Genomic DNA, 17,971 nt, shown 5'->3' on the forward strand with positions numbered 1-17,971 from the left:
AGTGATTTGGGGCAGCTTCAAACATGTTGAAATTCAGTAAATGCAACATATGAAATAGATGGCAATCAGTTTTAGCACAATTCCCTGTCATACCATAAACCCTCTATGATTTGCTTTTGTTTTTTCTGCTACTGGCCCTTTAAGTGTTTATGAAGCAGTTTTGGTGCAACAGCTGTATTAGTGAGGGGTAAATATTCTGTGATTCCCTTGGAATGTTTGCCTTTGATCAGTGGAGGTCAGTGGTAGGGCAGAGCAGAGGGCAATTGCCCTGGGCGCCCAGAATCCCAGGACGTTCTCCGAGGTCTAAGTGAAAGCACAAAGGACATATTGGGCCACAGCAGTAAAGTGTTTGCTCCTCCGTCTGATGCCCATATAACTGTGCCTACTGTGCCTTCCCTGGCTTTTATGCATATTGATTGGGCAAGGGCAGTGATTGGGCAAGGGCAGTGATTGGGCAAGGGCATTGTGCCAGGCTGTGGGCACAAGGGAACACTTTACTTTTTACCTGAAACCAACCAGGTCAGGGTTGTGCCCTCATCCAGCATCAGTGCAACCAGGCCACCTGGCCTACCCTGCCCACCCCTAGTTCCGACTCTGCACACCCATGTAGCATTTTGAAGGCCAATGATGGGCCTTGATTTGTAAATAGGCAGAAGAATTGCACCTCTGCCTTATATTCACAGGAAGCGCCCGACATTGACATTCTCGGAAAGAAAAGGATTGTGGGTAAAATACCATGGCAAAAAGGTGCCAAACGGCATAGTCCAATTCCAAACTGGGCTTGATCCTTGTTTTTGTTGTTTTAATTATCAGACCAGACTGGAATTTTGCAACGTGTTAGAATCTTACTCAGTCTTTCAGAGCAAAGAGGGTTAAGTGATCCCAGATGGCGAGTGAAGTCTGCGGGAGAGAGCGATTATCCCAAGCCGCGCTATAAGGGCTTCCTGGTCTCAGCCATTACGTCCATCACAAAATCATCAGGCTCTTGTTTGTTAGAGAGTGGAACAAGTCTGTACTGATCTCACACCTTCTCAGCCCAAAGGCAACCAACCATGCGCGTCTGGCTCTTTCCCACGCGTAATCCCCAAACTAAAATATTATTGTCTAACACCCCCCCACGCCAGGATTAAACCAACACATTTAATTGCTGGCTGTTAGGTTAAAGAGGTAATAGGCCTTTTTTAATGTCCCATTAGATCTAACTGGTTCCCTTTGCTTTGTTATGCTCTAGCTTCTATGAATGTAACACTACCTTCCTGAAAGCAATGGTAAGATTTGGTGGAGGAACAATAGTCTTGATTTGGACTTGGGCCCCTGGTTCAAGTGAATTCAAACCTTAAGGCTGATGCCAGACGTGGCGTAGGGCTGATATTTTCGGCAAGAGGAAAAACGATTGGCGAAAATACAGCCCTATGCCTGCTACTTGTGCCTGCACCCGAATAAATAAGATACGCTCAGGTGCAGGCACAAGTAGCCGATATACGCAAGACAACGCAAGACTTTGCATTATCTCATGTTTTTTTGCGTATATCGGCTTATTGTGCCTGCACCTGAGCGTATCTTATTCATTCGGGTGCAGGCACAAGTAGCAGGTGTAGGGCTGTATTTTCACCAATCGTTTTTCCTCTTGCCGAAAATATCAGCCCAGTCTGTCATCAGCCTAAGGCTACAAGGTACAATGACATTACTGACAATTCTATGCTTCCTATTTTGTGGAACAGTTTGGGGAAAGCCCTTTGCTGTTTCAGCACAATAATGCCCACATGTTCCGTACATAATGGGTTTGCTGAGACGGAAGTGCAAGAACCTAACTGGCCTGCACAGAACTCTGGTTTCAACACAACCGAACCACTTTGGGATGAATTGGAACCCTAACTGTGAGCCGGGTCTGATCCCCAACATCATTTCCCAACCTCACTAATGTTCTTGTGGCTGAATGGGAGCAACTCCCAGCAACAATGTTCCAACATCCAGTGGGGAACTTCCCAAAAGACATGGGCTAGTTTAGGGAGGAAAGACTTCATAGTGAATGGGATGTTGGACAGGAAGGTATCTGAATACTGTTCATTATGTAGGTCGATACATAGGGGTTGGGATTGTGTAAAGGTGGCCATGCACTGCCAAACAAGGGGATCTTCTCCTGATATGTCCATCTAAGGTGGGCAACATTGAGCTAATTCGGCTATTTGGCCCTAGGGCATAGACATGTCGGGCCGAGGACCACATCAACAATCAGATGCAGCCCCCGATCCGATGGAAAATCAAACCTGCCTGATCGAGATCTACCCAATTTTTGGGCAGATCTCGGTAGGGTAGGACCGTCGGGGGTGCCCATACACGGGCAGATAAGCTGCCAATTTGGTCTAAAGGACCTGAATCAGCAGCTAAACTTTGCCCGTGTATGGCCACCTTAAGATACCCTGCACCAAATGTACCACCACCACTATAGGCCTCTAGCTGTCCCACTACATCTATGACTGGTAACGGAATATTCCAGGCAAGAGATGATCCGATTCCCAGGAGATATAAGTGCAAACCAATAAGGAAACACTACAAGCTGGGTATGAATTTCCCCAAAATGTAAACGTAGTTTTCTTTAATGCCTTTCATTCATGACAACATATTTTTTTTTTTTGTTTTACCTATATAAAAAAAAAAGAAAGATGGCAGCATAAGGCACGGCGTAGACGCATGCACAGTCCACATACCATCTATACAATGTTCAAACATAACTATAGTAATTTGTACCAACCATTACTAATGTACACAACCTGATTGTCCCCAGCCTTTGCCGTGAAGAAAAAATTATTAAATAAGATCGACATACACCCGCCCTCCCACTCTGACAGATAAAAACTCAGGAAAAGGAGCATAATGACAGGAAAAAAAAATTGAAAGAAGTCCATAAATTAGAAAAAAAAACATACAAAAAAAAAAAAAAAAGAAATCAACAATTTGACTCAGTTAAGTTCCATGGTGGGCAATCCATTGGGTAGTGGGCTCGGCCAGTCTATCTGTGTGGCCAATACTTATTTCTTTAAAGTTGATCCTTTGCGCCATCAAGTCCATTTGTGCTTATAAATAGTCCGTGGAGGGTGGATAAACCCGCACTAGTAGTCCAGGTTCAGCAATAAGCATCTGATTAAATTATACAAGTTCTGGGTTGGGCTGGACTCTCCGAGCAACCCTTCCGCCTGGTGGAGTTTCCCTAGGGCTGTCCTTGGAAGAAGCAAGCCGGTGTTCCTAACCAACTGAGAAAGTTCTAGTTGAGAGACTTGCTGAGGGAGGGGCCTGCTAACGACCAGCACGGAACTCCTCCAGCCTGCTACAAGTACTCCAGTTCTAGAGCATGCCGCAATGCTTCCAGATCGGCGTGGCAAGAGATTCTCCAGAATGGCATGTTGTGCTGGAATGGGGGAAAAAGGGGAATTGTTAAAAGGTGAAACCCAGTAGATCCATTTTCAAAATTATTCGGCCACTAGAGGGCATTTTTCTATTAAAACAGGGGGGCCCTATACTTTTCGTTATCCATAAGTCAAACTCAAAGTGTTGGGGTGCTGACACAAGCATGAAAAAAGTTCAATGGTTGCCAAATGGGTGGCATATTGGTAGCCTGTTATTGACTACCAGCCTGCAGGAGGCGCTCTTTGGTCTTGGTCTTTTTGTGCCTCCGGAACCTGTCCCCAAACCAGGAATTCAATAACAAGCAGCTGCTGTAAGGCCCCTGGAAGCAAGATTTATAATGGCAGTGGTTGGGCATCACTGCTTTAGAGCATAAATATGCGACTAAATACACCCCTATTGTAAAATATATGGATATTAGAAGTCACCAAAGAGTTAATGAACCAATAAAGCCTGATGGCTACCAGTTGAGTGCATTGGCATGGGTCACAGAACTCCAGGATAACGATAAACTGCCATATTTTCCAACAAAAGAGAAATCAGTTGTGTATAATATACTCGTTTCAATGAATTGTTTGACACAAGTGACCTCACAAAGTACTAATTATAACTGATGACATCACTAAGTACCATTTATAAGGATATATTTTACATCTTATTCATGGCTTCTATCATATAAGACTCAGTCTCAGCCTGGGATGGGAGCTTAAGGCTGCGTTGGATTCATCTCATGGATGACGTTCCGTGGCTTCACAGGCCATTTCTTCCTTGAGGTTCCGGAATGATAACTCTAAAACTATGTTGAGCAACACAATAGATAGTAGAAGCCACATTGCTGGTGGAAGGGAAAGCCTCCTGCATGACTGTGATTGCCATGAATAAAAGCCAGTTGGTTTGTTGATGTATGATGATTTGAGGGGCGCTAAAGCTTCAGAAAATGAGCCTCATCCATCACCGCGCCTGACAGCTGCGGAAAGGAATGTTTGGGGAAATAGAAGCACGAAGCCTTTTAACCTGCAGCTCAGAGAAACACAACTCAGATCCGGGTCATTGCTTTCAAAGAGAAGCCTCATCTTTGATGCATCAGCGTTGAATTCCCCATACAGCCGGCACAGAATAAACCTACTTAGGGCCAAATGAAGTCTCATTCATTCAATTGTTTTATTTAATGTACAAAGTGATTTATTTGTGTTTTTGGAATATTTATGGTTTAAATACTACTAGATAATCCATTTGCACTCATATTTGGCACTGCTATAGGGGTAGCTAGCAATCTAGTAATACTGTGTATATATATACTATCGATCTTTAAGACATTATGGGCACTTGTATTAAGTTAGGCAATAGATAGATAGATGATAGATGATAGATAGATGATAGATAGATGATAGATAGGTAGATAGATATATAGATAGATAGGTAGATGATAGATCGATAGATGATAGATAGATAGATAGATCGATAATAGATAGATGATAGATAGATGATATATAGATAGATTATAGATAGATGATAGATAGATAGATAGATAGATAGATAGATAGATAGATGATAGATAGATAGATGATAGATACAGTAGATAGATGATAGATAGATAGATAGATAGATGATAGATACAGTAGATAGATGATAGATGATAGATAGATAGTAGATAGATAGTGGATACATAAATAAAAGAAAGATAGATGAACAGATAGGTAGATAAACATTTAGATAGATGTTATAGAATGGCCAAGTCTAAGCAACTTTTCAATTGGTCTTTATTATTTATTATTAATAGTTCTTTCATTATTTGCCTTCTTCTTCTGAGTATGGATCACTATATCCAAATTTAAAAAATATAAAAATGAAATAAACCCAATAGGAATGTTCATGCAGCTTAAATCCCATCAAGTACGAGGTGCCGTTTTATAATTACAGAGAAACAGGAAATAGTTTTAAAAATAAAAAATATTTGCTTAAAATGGGAGATGGCCTCCTCCTAATTCAGAGCTTTCTGGATGACAGGTTTCCGTAAAAGGGATCCCATACCCGCATATAATCAAATTTCCAATTTATCCCAATCATATTTTTCTTCTATAATTGTAAAGACGCTTTCAGTTGGGTTGAATTGCTGATTCTGGGTGTAGGATCTCTTAACCCCTTGAGTTTTGTGAGTCAGTATTTGGGCAATTGGCCCCACCCCCTCCTTGACAGCTCTGATAATTCCCTCAGTTTCCTACAATAAAACTAGAAAGTGCAGGAACTGGAAAAAAAGCTAAAAAAGAAAAAAATTAAATGCTTTTATGGTTAAATAAATTATTAAATCCAATCAGGGTTGGACTGGGGGGTGCAGGGCCCACCGAGCCTACTGCCCCAGGGGCCCCTCACCCTCCACAGGGGCCCCCACTGCGCCACCCTAACCCCCCGCAGGGCAGAGCGGCAACAGCGATTGGCTCTTCCCAGTGCCCCGGCGGCCCAGTCCGACCCTGAATTCAACTGTAAATGGGTTTTATTTACCTTGGAGAATCTTCTAACATTAAATTACATTAGGGTGGATGATTTTAAACAAATCATTATAAAATATGTTTTTTTTTACATTTTCATGACTTTAAAAAAAAAAAATCTATTTACTACTATTAATTACTATTTTGGCGTAAAAAAAGAAATTAGAAAAAATTCAAAAATGACAATTTAGAAAACAAAACAAACCAAATCGTCGTATCTGGTAGAGTTTTGTTTAATTGTTTAGTGGTTTTTGGGGGCGGGGCTAAAGCAAAGAGATTCGCCATAGCAATTGGGAAGGATATTGTAGTTTTAAAAAATGTGATGCTTTTTATAAGCCAGGAACCCAGATAATAAAGCTTTGCTGAGTATGGAAGTCAAAAAGTCAAAGGGCATATGGTTAAAATAAACCCTAAATAAATAATGACATACGCACGGGTATGAACATATGGGTATTTACTACATCTACCTTTTTTGCCGCTTGCTCCTCTTCCACGCCGTCTCCGATTACAACATACACAGCTTTTCTCCCAAATCGCTGCATTATCCTCTCGAAGCAGCACTCCTTCCCTGCATGGACCCGGCAGAAAAAAAAAGAGTAATGACTATTCTAAATGTGAAATAAAATGTGCCACAAAAGTGTTTTTTTATATAAAAAGAACAAAAAATCATTAAATCCTCTTGAAGCAAAAACTCCTTCGTTCTCTGTTTATATTCCGCCTTTTTTTATTTCGCATATGATATTAAAAAAAAAAAAAAAACCAGAGACCGCGGCGATTCTGATAAACTGTTCCTGGTAACAGAATCTCACTGGAGACGTTTCCCAGCCATAAATTAATGCCGGCGTCCTTAGCTTACAAGTAATAAAGGAAATATATATGTTTGGAGGTTCATTTAGCAGCGTGAGATCAGAATATTACAAAATAATCATCATAATATAAATCAAACCAGCATATAGGAGACATGAAAACATAATAAAAATTCTGAAAACAAAATAAAGAAGCTTGGGAGGGGAAAAGCAGCGATGGTTTAATAAAGTTCCACTTACCTGTCTTTGTTGCGCTGTAAATGTTTTCAATAGGAAAGACCGTGCCGAGGCCGTAGAGCAGCACCTTGGCGATGGCCGGTATAAGCTGCGTGGTGGTTACTAGAACATTCACACAGTTGGGCCTGGGAAGGGAAAAGTAATAGAGAAATACAATCAGAAATATTTATTATTGGGATTATTTAAGTACAGGTATAGGGCCCATTATCCAGAATGCTAGGGACCTTAATAAAACCTTAATTAAACCCAATAAAGGGTAATTATATCTTAGTTGGGATCAAGTACAGGTACTGTTTTATTATTACAGAGAAAAGGGAATCATTTAACCATGAAATAAACCCAATAGGGCTGTTCTGCCCCCAATAAGGGGTAATTATATCTTAGTTGGGATCAAGTACAGGTACTGTTTTATTATTACAGAGAAAAGGGAATCATTTAACCATTAAATAAACCTAATAGGACTGTTCTGCCCCCAATAAGGGGTAATTATATCTTAGTTGGGATCAAGTACAGGTACTGTTTTATTATTACAGAGAAAAGGGAATCATTTAACCATTAAATAAACCCAATAGGGCTGTTCTGCCCCCAATAAGGGGTAATTATATCTTAGTTGGGATCAAGTACAGGTACTGTTTTATTATTACAGAGAAAAGGGAATCATTTAACCATGAAATAAACCCAATAGGGCTGTTCTGCCCCCAATAAGGGGTAATTATATCTTAGTTGGGATCAAGTACAGGTACTGTTTTATTATTACAGAGAAAAGGGAATCATTTAACCATTAAATAAACCCAATAGGGCTGTTCTGCCCCCAATAAGGGGTAATTATATCTTAGTTGGGATCAAGTACAGGTACTGTTTTATTATTACAGAGAAAAGGGAATCATTTAACCATTAAATAAACCCAATAGGGCTGTTCTGCCCCCAATAAGGGGTAATTATATCTTAGTTGGGATCAAGTACAGGTACTGTTTTATTATTACAGAGAAAAGGGAATCATTTAACCATTAAATAAACCCAATAGGGCTGTTCTGCCCCCAATAAGGGGTAATTATATCTTAGTTGGGATCAAGTACAGGTACTGTTTTATTATTACAGAGAAAAGGGAATCATTTAACCATTAAATAAACCCAATAGGGCTGTTCTGCCCCCAATAAGGGGTAATTATATCTTAGTTGGGATCAAGTACAGGTACTGTTTTATTATTACAAAGAAAAAAGAGATCAGTTTTAAAATTCTGAATTATTTGATTAAAATGGAGTCTTTTGGAGACGGGCTTTCCGTATTTCAGAGCTTTCTGGATAAGGGACCCCATACTTGTACCATACAAACACCCTGGAAACAATTTCTCTACCCTACACTAAAACTAAAGTCAGAGACTCCATCTTGCTATGACATGTTATATTCAGCCATCATTTATCTGCTGTCTAAGCAAAGTTCCATCCAGTATATTGGATTTTACAAAGCCTGATAATACGTATTTATACTCCCATAGGTTCTACTGAGTATTATTATTAAAAAGCCTATTGAAGAATGCAACCCCTATGGGACTAGGCACAGATATGCCTTCCTGCCCTTACCTAGAGTGTATTAGATTCAATGCTTTAAGTGCATGAGTCAGCCACAGATCAGTCAAGGCCTCCATTTCTGCTCTTAGCTGAAGCCATGTTTCCCTCTTTGGAGCTCCGATTAAACCTAAGAAGACAAAAAAAAAAAGAGAACACAACTCAGCACATTTTGCATAATATTAATATTTAGCCCCGCTAGAAAATAATCACCCGTTTGTAAAGCTTTAGCTGTTGTGACCTACAGATCCCAGCATGCTTAGCTAGCTGGAAGGTTCCATGATAGACAGTTCACATGTATTTGCCAAGCGCTGAAATTTGTCTAAACCTTCCTACAGTTTTTCTAGTAGGCCTTGGGGGTTATGTAGAGATGTGCAAAACATACGTTTGTCATAATTCTGCCTGAATCAGAGCAGTTAAAGCTGCTTGTTAGTTGGCCAGTTACCAGCAGAGGTGCAAACTTTGCCCCATGCTAGTACATAACCCACATATTCAAGAATAGGGCTTGCAGCCATATTTGCAGTTTTCTTTTCTTTCCCAGAATATAGGGTTGCAAACAAAACCTTTTATATGGAATATGCTGCATGGCTGATTAGTAGCCTGCCGCAGACTAAAACGATACAGTGGCAATGCTAATATTTTATTTAATCCTAATATCGTACCATTTTGTGGGAAAAAAAAGTAACACAAATGAGTCAAAACAGGAAGTTTTCTGTCCGGTGAACACAGATCTTAAAAACACTTGCATATAAGATATAAGGGGGAAAGGGGGGGGGAATAATTCATTAAACACACCAGTGGCAGGAGTTCAGCCTGCGTGGGACTGCATGTTTAGAGAACTGATGAGAATCGGCTCTGTTCAAGGTATAATTGCTTCTGCGCATTAACCCTTTACCTGCTGTGGCTACCCAGACATTTGCAGAGTTTAACCCCTCTTTTTTTGGTGCAATGTCACTTCCAATAGGAAGCGCTGTTCTTTGACCCTGACCTGTGATTATCTCCGGCAATATGTGCTGTGGGACCCCCTGACTGCAGGTCAGCGCAGGTCAAGGGCGGCCATGGAAATCTCACTTCCGCACTAAATAATCACTGTATTTTTTCCAAGATACAGAATAAACTGTTTACCTTGAGCTCTCGTTACGACTCAATAAAAATGCCATTCGATGCCGTTCCTTCGGCACGCAGAATAATAAAGCAAAACTACAATGGGTCGCATCGTAAATAAAATAACATGGAACCAATTAAGACGCAACTTAAAATGCACATATTTATGGATCTTCCAATGCCTCTTTTTAACTTTGGCAAGTATGGCCGGCTGTTGGCAACCGCAATTAAACGTAATAAAACGAACCTGATTGCTCGCTAATCCAAACAAATTTATGCGCCGGGGATGTTCCTGTGCCTGATTTGGCTTTCAGGAATAAAAATAATTTATGGAGATAGAAATGCTTTTTGTTGGCTGAAATGGAATTTAGGATTAATTGCGGGCAATCTGCACATTCCTGCTCCCTCTCTTTGATGTCGGATTGGATGGAAACATGGTGTGTTCTTTTGAGAAGGATTACAGAGTTAAAGGAGAAGTTTTCTTTCTTTATTTGTGAACACACACACACACATGTTGTAAAGCTACCCATTGCTGGCTTGAACAGACGGAAAGCATACACGGGGGCCACATATAGAATGACTGCCTTCTGATCAAGGCTGTATTTATATATAACCAACTAAGGGCCAGTGCTAGTTTTAGAGGGGTGGCCCTTGGGTACCTAAATAAGACATCTTTCATAGCTTGGAATACAGAAATCCTGGGTTATTTGGCGTCCTATACAGTGGCATTCCCATACACTAGTAGGGATTTATGACAAGGTGGATCTCTTTAGAAGGGTTGATGCTATGTATGTCATATACCTACAGGCAACATAATAATACCTAAAAACTCACCTCCCACATTGTTTTTATAAGTGCTGTACATCTCCTTTACTCTCCTGTAGCGAAATGCTAATTTCCTCATCCAGTCTACACCTCCATGGACGCCAGATCCCAGACAGAGGTTGGCACCAGCGGCGGAACTGTGAAAGCCATCGGCGGAGAAGTTATATGTGCTGTGGGACAAGAGAGGAGAAAGAGCGTTAGCTACACTACAGTTCCCAGGAACCACTGACAGCCTGGATATTGTGCACACAGATATAACGTGATACAGGATCATTTGTTCTGCAAATATGGTGGAATCCTGGGGGGGAAACTACATTATGAGTAAAAAAACATGATTATTTGCATCTGCGTTTGCTTTGTAAATGGGCGCTAAGATCGGTTCTCCGTCATTTCTTGTTCTTTAGTATTTTCTTTTGTTTTTACCCCCTATAATAAGGATAAGGAATGCTGGTGATAACTGCGGATCCACACTTTTTTCAAGAACACGCTCAAGGATTTGCACCATCTGAGAAAGCAATTATTACTGCTGCAGAATATATTTGCCTCATTGGAAAGCCAATTGTGATGTCAAAATTTCAGATAATTTGGCACTTATGAGGAATTCATTACACTACATACGAGCGCCGTGCCAAAAACCAGCACAATCCAACAGACATCTATATACCGAGCCTCCCCATTATTGTTTGCTTTGTACAAATGAGACGACACTTGGGGGGTTCGGAAGCGTTGCATTCCAGCCCTCGGAAATAAGTAATTCTCATTTCATTTACTAACTGGAAAGCAGGATCAAGTCAAAGAAGCGTCTGGGGAAAGAATTTGTTCGCTTTTTTTTTTATTTTTGGGAAAATTTCACACAAAAGCAGTTGGCTATCCCAAGCTACGAGAGGGAGGATATAACCACTGATGACAGGAACATTAGAACGGTGAGCCCACCCTTGTAATGGGAACAGTTGCTCTTGCTAATGCTGTGCAGTTTTAACAATATGTGGAAAGTACAGATGGAGCACAGTTTAGTTCTGGTGGGTCAGCTTACTGATTTACAGAGATCTTAGACCTTTCCCACCGAAATGAAAGCTGTGGTAATGCTGGTGTTGTGCTATAGTGGGGTTTGCTCCATCTGTAGCACCGAAATATCAGCTCTGTATACTCTTATGCCTAGGAATACTTGCCCCTTATTGTAAACAGGAAGGCAGCAAGCAAAGCGGCATTAGTGCAAACACAATCACTTTCACACCACCAAACGCCCTCGAGGCATGTGAGGGAGCACAACAATGACCTCGTTAAAAGGTAGAATTTCAAGAAATATCTCACCTCAAATCTTGCCCATTGTCGTCCGAGGAAACGTCGTCTATGTGGATTTGGTCGCATTCCTGAAAAAGAAAAAGCCAAACAGGTGAATTCTCAGCTTTTGTTCAGAGAAGGGCAGAGGCCTAGGGTTACAGTCACAATGACACTGTAGTTTCACACACCCCGTCCCTGGGGGTACCACGGAGTACTGGAGAATTGACTTGATTTCATGTAGTGCATTTTTCTTTACTGTAATTGGATACAGGCTTAATTTCCACGTAAATAAAACAAATACTTTGCATGGGTGTAACCAGAAGACAAGAGAAACATAAAGAAGCTTCAGGAGTTTTCTGTAACTAGAAGAGCCGACGAGCTGGTCTGGTTTTGGGGGGGATGCAATTTCAGTATTTATTGGTAAAACAACTCAACATTCCCATGGTTCGAAACTGAGGGGGAGGTCATAAAATGATTTAACTCTGGGTCTACATAAATGTTTTATTCCTACAATCTGATGGTGATTGCCCTGCATACACCATGGGCAAAGAGCAACCTCTCCAGTTTATGCTGATAATTATTAAGGTTAATGGAGAGATACACCATCTGATCTGATGAAAATAAAATGACCATGCTTTGCTGATGTTTTATACGGGGAGTATTACGTCAACATGAGGGCCACAGGTTGGATAGTTGTGTATTCCGGCCGCCAAACAAGCCGAACTGTGCCTGGTTAGGCCACCGCTAAAGCAAATTGGACAATTGGATCATAGGCAACAAACAGTTGGATCATACTGCGGGACCTGTTGGTCAAGGACCGAATTGAGATGCTGATATGGTTCTCACCTGATGCTATTTTCAAATCTGCCCAATGGATATCTGCCCACATTTCCTGCCACAATCCTGAGCACCCACAGGCCAATAAGTTGCTGACTTGGTCTGTATTGCTACCTTCAACGTGTGTATTTTCCTTTGTTTGTAGGTAGAACTACGTTACCTAAAGGAACCCAGCTTCACATAGGAGCCGTCACTCTATAGAATTAGCAGCAGATTTCAGCAGAGACCTGTCCCATTTGCAGCCTACGCACGGTTGCCTGCATTGTGCTTGGGGATTATGTAAGCAGAATGGTATTTTGTGTGTGGACAGGGGATCTGCAATTCTCATTTTCGATTGAATTGTTGAACACGCTAACGTGCGACAACAGTAGCTATCACGTTTCTGCCTTTGCCTTAATAAAATACCATGACACTCGGTGAGACGCTACCTCATAACCCACCAGCCACGCCAGATCGCATTACCCAGCGGGACAGGACTGGACGGAGTAGGAAGCTCAGGCCGGGGTTTGTGTATTTGGGGAACAAACTCATTTCTCTATTCGGCTAAGTGAGTGGTCGGGGGTCTGTGGCAGTTTGGAAGGTTGTGAATATATAGTCACCTGCACCTCTTTTCTTCCAGTTTTCAATGGAGATCCTGTTTCCTAAATATTTGTATTTACGCATACTGCTAGGAGATGCCATAGTGTTTCCCTTAGACAGTACAGTATGAGGGTACAGTTTATTGAGTGCCCAGAACATTCCTTCTCTGTATATTTGTATTTATACAGATGGGAGGAAGGTGTCATATTGTTTCCCTTAGACAGTACAGTATGAGGGTACAGCTTATTGTGTGCCCAGAACATTCCTTCTCTGTATATTTGTATTTATACATATGGGAGGGAGGTGCCATATTGTTTCCCTTAGACAGTACAGTATGAGGGTACAGCTTATTGTGTGCCCAGAACATTCCTTCTCTGTATATTTGTATTTATACATATGGGAGGGAGGTGCCATAGTGTTCCCTTAGACAGTACAGTATGAGGGTACAGCTTATTGTGTGCCCAGAACATTCCTTCTCTGTATATTTGTATTTATACATATGGGAGGGAGGTGCCATAGTGTTTACCTTAGACAGTACAGTATGGAGGTATAGCTTATTGTGTGCCCAGAACATTCCTTCTCTGTATATTTATATTTATACATATGGGAGGAAGGTGTCATATTGTTTCCCTTAGACAGTACAGTATGAGGGTACAGCTTATTGTGTGCCCAGAACATTCCTTCTCTGTATATTTGTATTTATACATATGGGAGGGAGGTGCCATATTGTTTCCCTTAGACAGTACAGTATGAGGGTACAGCTTATTGTGTGCCCAGAACATTCCTTCTCTGTATATTTGTATTTATACATATGGGAGGGAGGTGCCATAGTGTTCCCTTAGACAGTACAGTATGAGGGTACAGCTTATTGTGTGCCCAGAACATTCCTTCTCTGTATATTTGTATTTATACATATGGGAGGGAGGTGCCATAGTGTTTACCTTAGACAGTACAGTATGGAGGTATAGCTTATTGTGTGCCCAGAACATTCCTTCTCTGTATATTTGTATTTATACATATGGGAGGGTGGTGCCATATTGTTTCCCTTAGACAGTACAGTATGAGGGTACAGCTTATTGTGTGCCCAGAACATTCCTTCTCTGTATATTTGTATTTATACATATGGGAGGGAGGGGCCATATTGTTTCCTTTATACAGTACAGAAAAGGGGTATAACTAATTTTGCACCAACAAAAAAGTATTTGATTGGTGCATTGTGTGTTGTTTACCCAAGCAGGTTCTAGAAAGAACGTTGTGATTGGACAGCCTTGTGGTGACATGAACTAGAATAAATATCAGGAATCCTAATAGAATCTGGGCTGAATTAACAGATATTTGGTGAAATCTTGCAGGAGAAACACAAGTCTGGGGTAACGTCCCAGGACACTGTTTGCATAACAATCCCAGTTGATTGCATGGACGTGTTCCTGGAATGACAATACTTTGTGGCTGCTCTGATGTGTGTGGGGAAATCTGGCTCTGAACTACAAGTGGCTGAGAGGTTCAAAGGAGACTGCGGCTCCCCCCACAAGTCCATAGGAAACACAAAGCTTTGCTTACTTCCATTTAGCGGTGACCTTTGAGTAGACAGAGAGGAAAGATACACAATGGTGGTTGCTAACCACAGGCCCATGTTCTGTGCTTAGACTGCCACGGGTGGAAATCTTGTGCAAAAATAGATAATTAATGCAAGATATATGTGTATGTACTGCATTCACCCATTTCAGCTGCCTGTCCATATGATCTCAAAAACTAAGCTTCCCCTACTTGCCCACTATTATGTTTAAACATGTCACATGACATGAAGTCATCTGTATTTATGCACAGCGCAAAGGTGAAGTCAAGGTGGGTGTGGTCAAGGTGTTATGGTGTAACTGGGGCATTCTGGGACCTGACCAAAAAACCTGACAAGTTGCATATTTTTACAAATTACATTATATTTCAAAAGACAACTATACAGTCAAAAATGGAGCCTGGCCAAATGCAAGCAGCCTTTTGACTTTCTCAGTCAGCAACATACTACTTGATTGTACGGCACATATATAGATATATATTTTAAATACATGTTTGCCAGAGAAAACATCCCCATTCATAAACTTCTGAACAATTAAATGAAACATTAATGGTTTCTTAGTGACAAAGCCTTGCGCTTCCCATTTATGTTCCAGGCACGGTGACATTTTACTCATCTACGTATTCATGCCTTTTATTTTTTCAATCCTAACAGTTATATGCTGTGTTACAGGGCCACAACATATGTGGATACATTAATAATGATGTCTGAGGGAAATAGCAATGAATAAATATTCCTGAATCTGTTCCTGAATCAGAACAATATGAATTTAAAGGGGAAATTCCCTCCTGGACTTATGCTATTGTCCTTGACAGTGCTGCCTGCACTTCGCACCTTGAGTCGGATTTGATTAATACAATAACAAAATGAAAATAAAATGATATATTTTATTGGGTACAAACCTACCTCCAGGTCATTAAAGAACAGGTGTGTATCAGCAAGGTTGAAGATCATCTCTTCCATCATTAGGCCTACTCTGACTGCCGTTGTTGTGTCCTATTTTAATCAAAAAAGAAAATTATTATTATTATTATTATTGCAATTCTTCATTTATATAGTGCCTAGATATTCAGCAGTGCTTTACAGAGATGACACATTATTCCCCTCAGTGCGTGCCCCGGTGGAGCTCTAGGTTTGTTTACACAAACGCCCTATTATAATTTATTTTAGTCACACAACTGAAAAGACCTAAAACCCACTCAGTATTACCTTAGCTATAGGCAAAGGCTGGGAGCACACTCGAGGAGTTAACATTTCATAAAAGAGCCTGATGGGTTGATGTCAGTCAATGCCACTTTGCTTCCTCTACACTGACACCCCTGCCAGGGACCCCTGTGCTGCACCTACTGCACCACCATGATCAGTTATGTGTTACAATTCCAAGTGTGATAATACAAGTTCTGTCTGCAAGTTCTTTTTTGTAAGGTACTACATACTCCCACAGCCATTAGGATACTGCCATGGCAACAGACTCCCACAGCCAACAGGACGCTGTATTACCAGAACACAATGTCACTTCCTGCTTCCTGTTTTCCACAGAATACAGGCTTTGTAAACAAAGTGTTTTCCACAAAATACAGGCTTTGTAAACTAAGGGCATATTTATTAAGTTGTGTACAAATTCACTGAAAAAACGGCCGAAAAAGCTGTGTAAAATAAACCGAGAAGATCGGCGTCCGAACGCCAGATTTGACGCCGTTAAGTTCTGGCGGAGGAAAAAAACACAGTTTTTTTACACAGCGAAGCCTGATGATGTTTGGCGAATTTTCTTGCCGTTTTTTACACAGCATTATAAATATGCCCCAAAGTGTTTTCCACAGAATACAGGCTTTGTAAACAAAGTGTTTTCCACAGAATACAGGCTTTGTAAACAAAGTGTTTTCCACAGAATACAGGCTTTGTAAACTAAGGGGCATATTTATTAAGTTGTGTACAAATTCGCTGAAAAAACGGCCTGAAAAGCTGTGTAAAATAAACCGAGAAGATCGCTGTCCGAATGCCAGATTTGACGCCATTAAGTTCTGGCGGAGGAAAAAAAACACCGTTTTTTACACAGCGAAGCCTGGTGATGTTTGGCGAATTTTGTCGCCGTTTTTTACACAGCATTATAAATATGCCCCAAAGTGTTTTCCACAGAATACAGGCTTAGTAAACAAAGTGTTTTCCACAGAATACAGGCTTTGTATATAAAGGCTTCATAAACAAGGGGAACCAGTTTTTCCCAAACTGTGGGTTGGGTGCACTTCAGGTGGCCCAAGTAGTAGAAGAGTTAGCCCATCTTAGGGCCCAATAATGTGTGATGCCCAGCTTGTATTTACTATCTTTGTTGTGAATAGAATTATAGAAGTGTGACTGTTAGTGACATTTTCATGTATTTTAACCTTCCTATGACCTAAGGGGGGGGGGGGCAAAACCAAATCTAGGACAGTAAAAAGGGGTCCAAACCCAAAGTCATAATACCACTGCCTTATAGCCTACTGGATAAGGGAAGCAATATGGCTCACTATACTTCCTCAGGAAAACAATAGGGCAGCTCCCAGCCACGCGTAGATGTGAATACACAGAAAGGAATGAGTACTCCCCATTATCCTCATGCTTTACTGCCAAATTTAAAAAGTAATATATATGGGGCATAAACAATGGATCATGTATATTTTTCCTTTAAGCTGAAAAACTTGGCCTTATAAAATGGAATAGACGCAGCCCGGTCCCTGCTAAATTAACCGAGATAAAAATTGCTAATAAAATCAAGGCCCCTTCAAACTCAGGCCCTGATGGTGTCGGCTGTGTTTTTCTTTGCCATTGACAACGCGTGTGGGCAGCTCCGCTAGAGTCAAGCTACAAATCACACTAAGGCGCCTCAGATTTAGGCAGAATTTAACTTTAATTCTCTGCAGCTTTCCCTCCTGTCATGTTCTGAGAGTAAAGGGTCACTGGCAAATTAGGGCCTGTGAAGAGAAAGGAAGGCCTAGTAGGTTTCAGTCAAGCTCTATGGAAGGCTCTGTGGATATGGTGGGTATAAACCGGCACACTAACTTAATTATTACGCATTCTTGACAGAGAGCATTTAATTAAAGAAGAATGGCTGGGGATTTAGATGTTCGGGTGACTCACAGAGGGGCGCAAAGGAAAACAGAATTTTCCTGGTAAAAGGACCAAAAGGGACGTCATCTGATCCACACTGATTACACAGTTAGGCCTTAGATTGTTCTCAGGCTCTGATACTTTCTTACCAGAAGAAAACAGTAACCAAAATAAGCTATTTTTACAATTTTA

At 41.0% G+C, this 17,971-nt stretch overlaps 1 protein-coding gene across 4 annotated transcripts in view; it reads right to left on the reverse strand.

Moving 5' to 3' along the window:
- Nucleotides 1-2,564: 2,564 nt before the first annotated feature.
- eya2 (EYA transcriptional coactivator and phosphatase 2) overlaps nucleotides 2,565-17,971 on the reverse strand; it is a 111,205-nt gene continuing 95,798 nt past the window's right edge. For 2 of the 4 annotated variants that reach the window (XM_012971488.3, XM_012971489.3), the window contains exons 11-17: nucleotides 15,602-15,691; nucleotides 11,737-11,795; nucleotides 10,435-10,595; nucleotides 8,512-8,626; nucleotides 6,935-7,056; nucleotides 6,357-6,456; nucleotides 2,565-3,408 (exon numbers count right to left, since the gene is read on the reverse strand). In XM_012971488.3, the coding sequence (XP_012826942.2) occupies nucleotides 3,111-3,408; nucleotides 6,357-6,456; nucleotides 6,935-7,056; nucleotides 8,512-8,626; nucleotides 10,435-10,595; nucleotides 11,737-11,795; nucleotides 15,602-15,691 (945 nt within the window). In that variant the 3' untranslated portion in view covers nucleotides 2,565-3,110. 4 annotated transcript variants of the gene reach the window in all.

Source organism: Xenopus tropicalis, chromosome 10 (genome assembly GCF_000004195.4).
Source record: "Xenopus tropicalis strain Nigerian chromosome 10, UCB_Xtro_10.0, whole genome shotgun sequence".
Lineage (NCBI taxonomy): Eukaryota > Metazoa > Chordata > Amphibia > Anura > Pipidae > Xenopus > Xenopus tropicalis.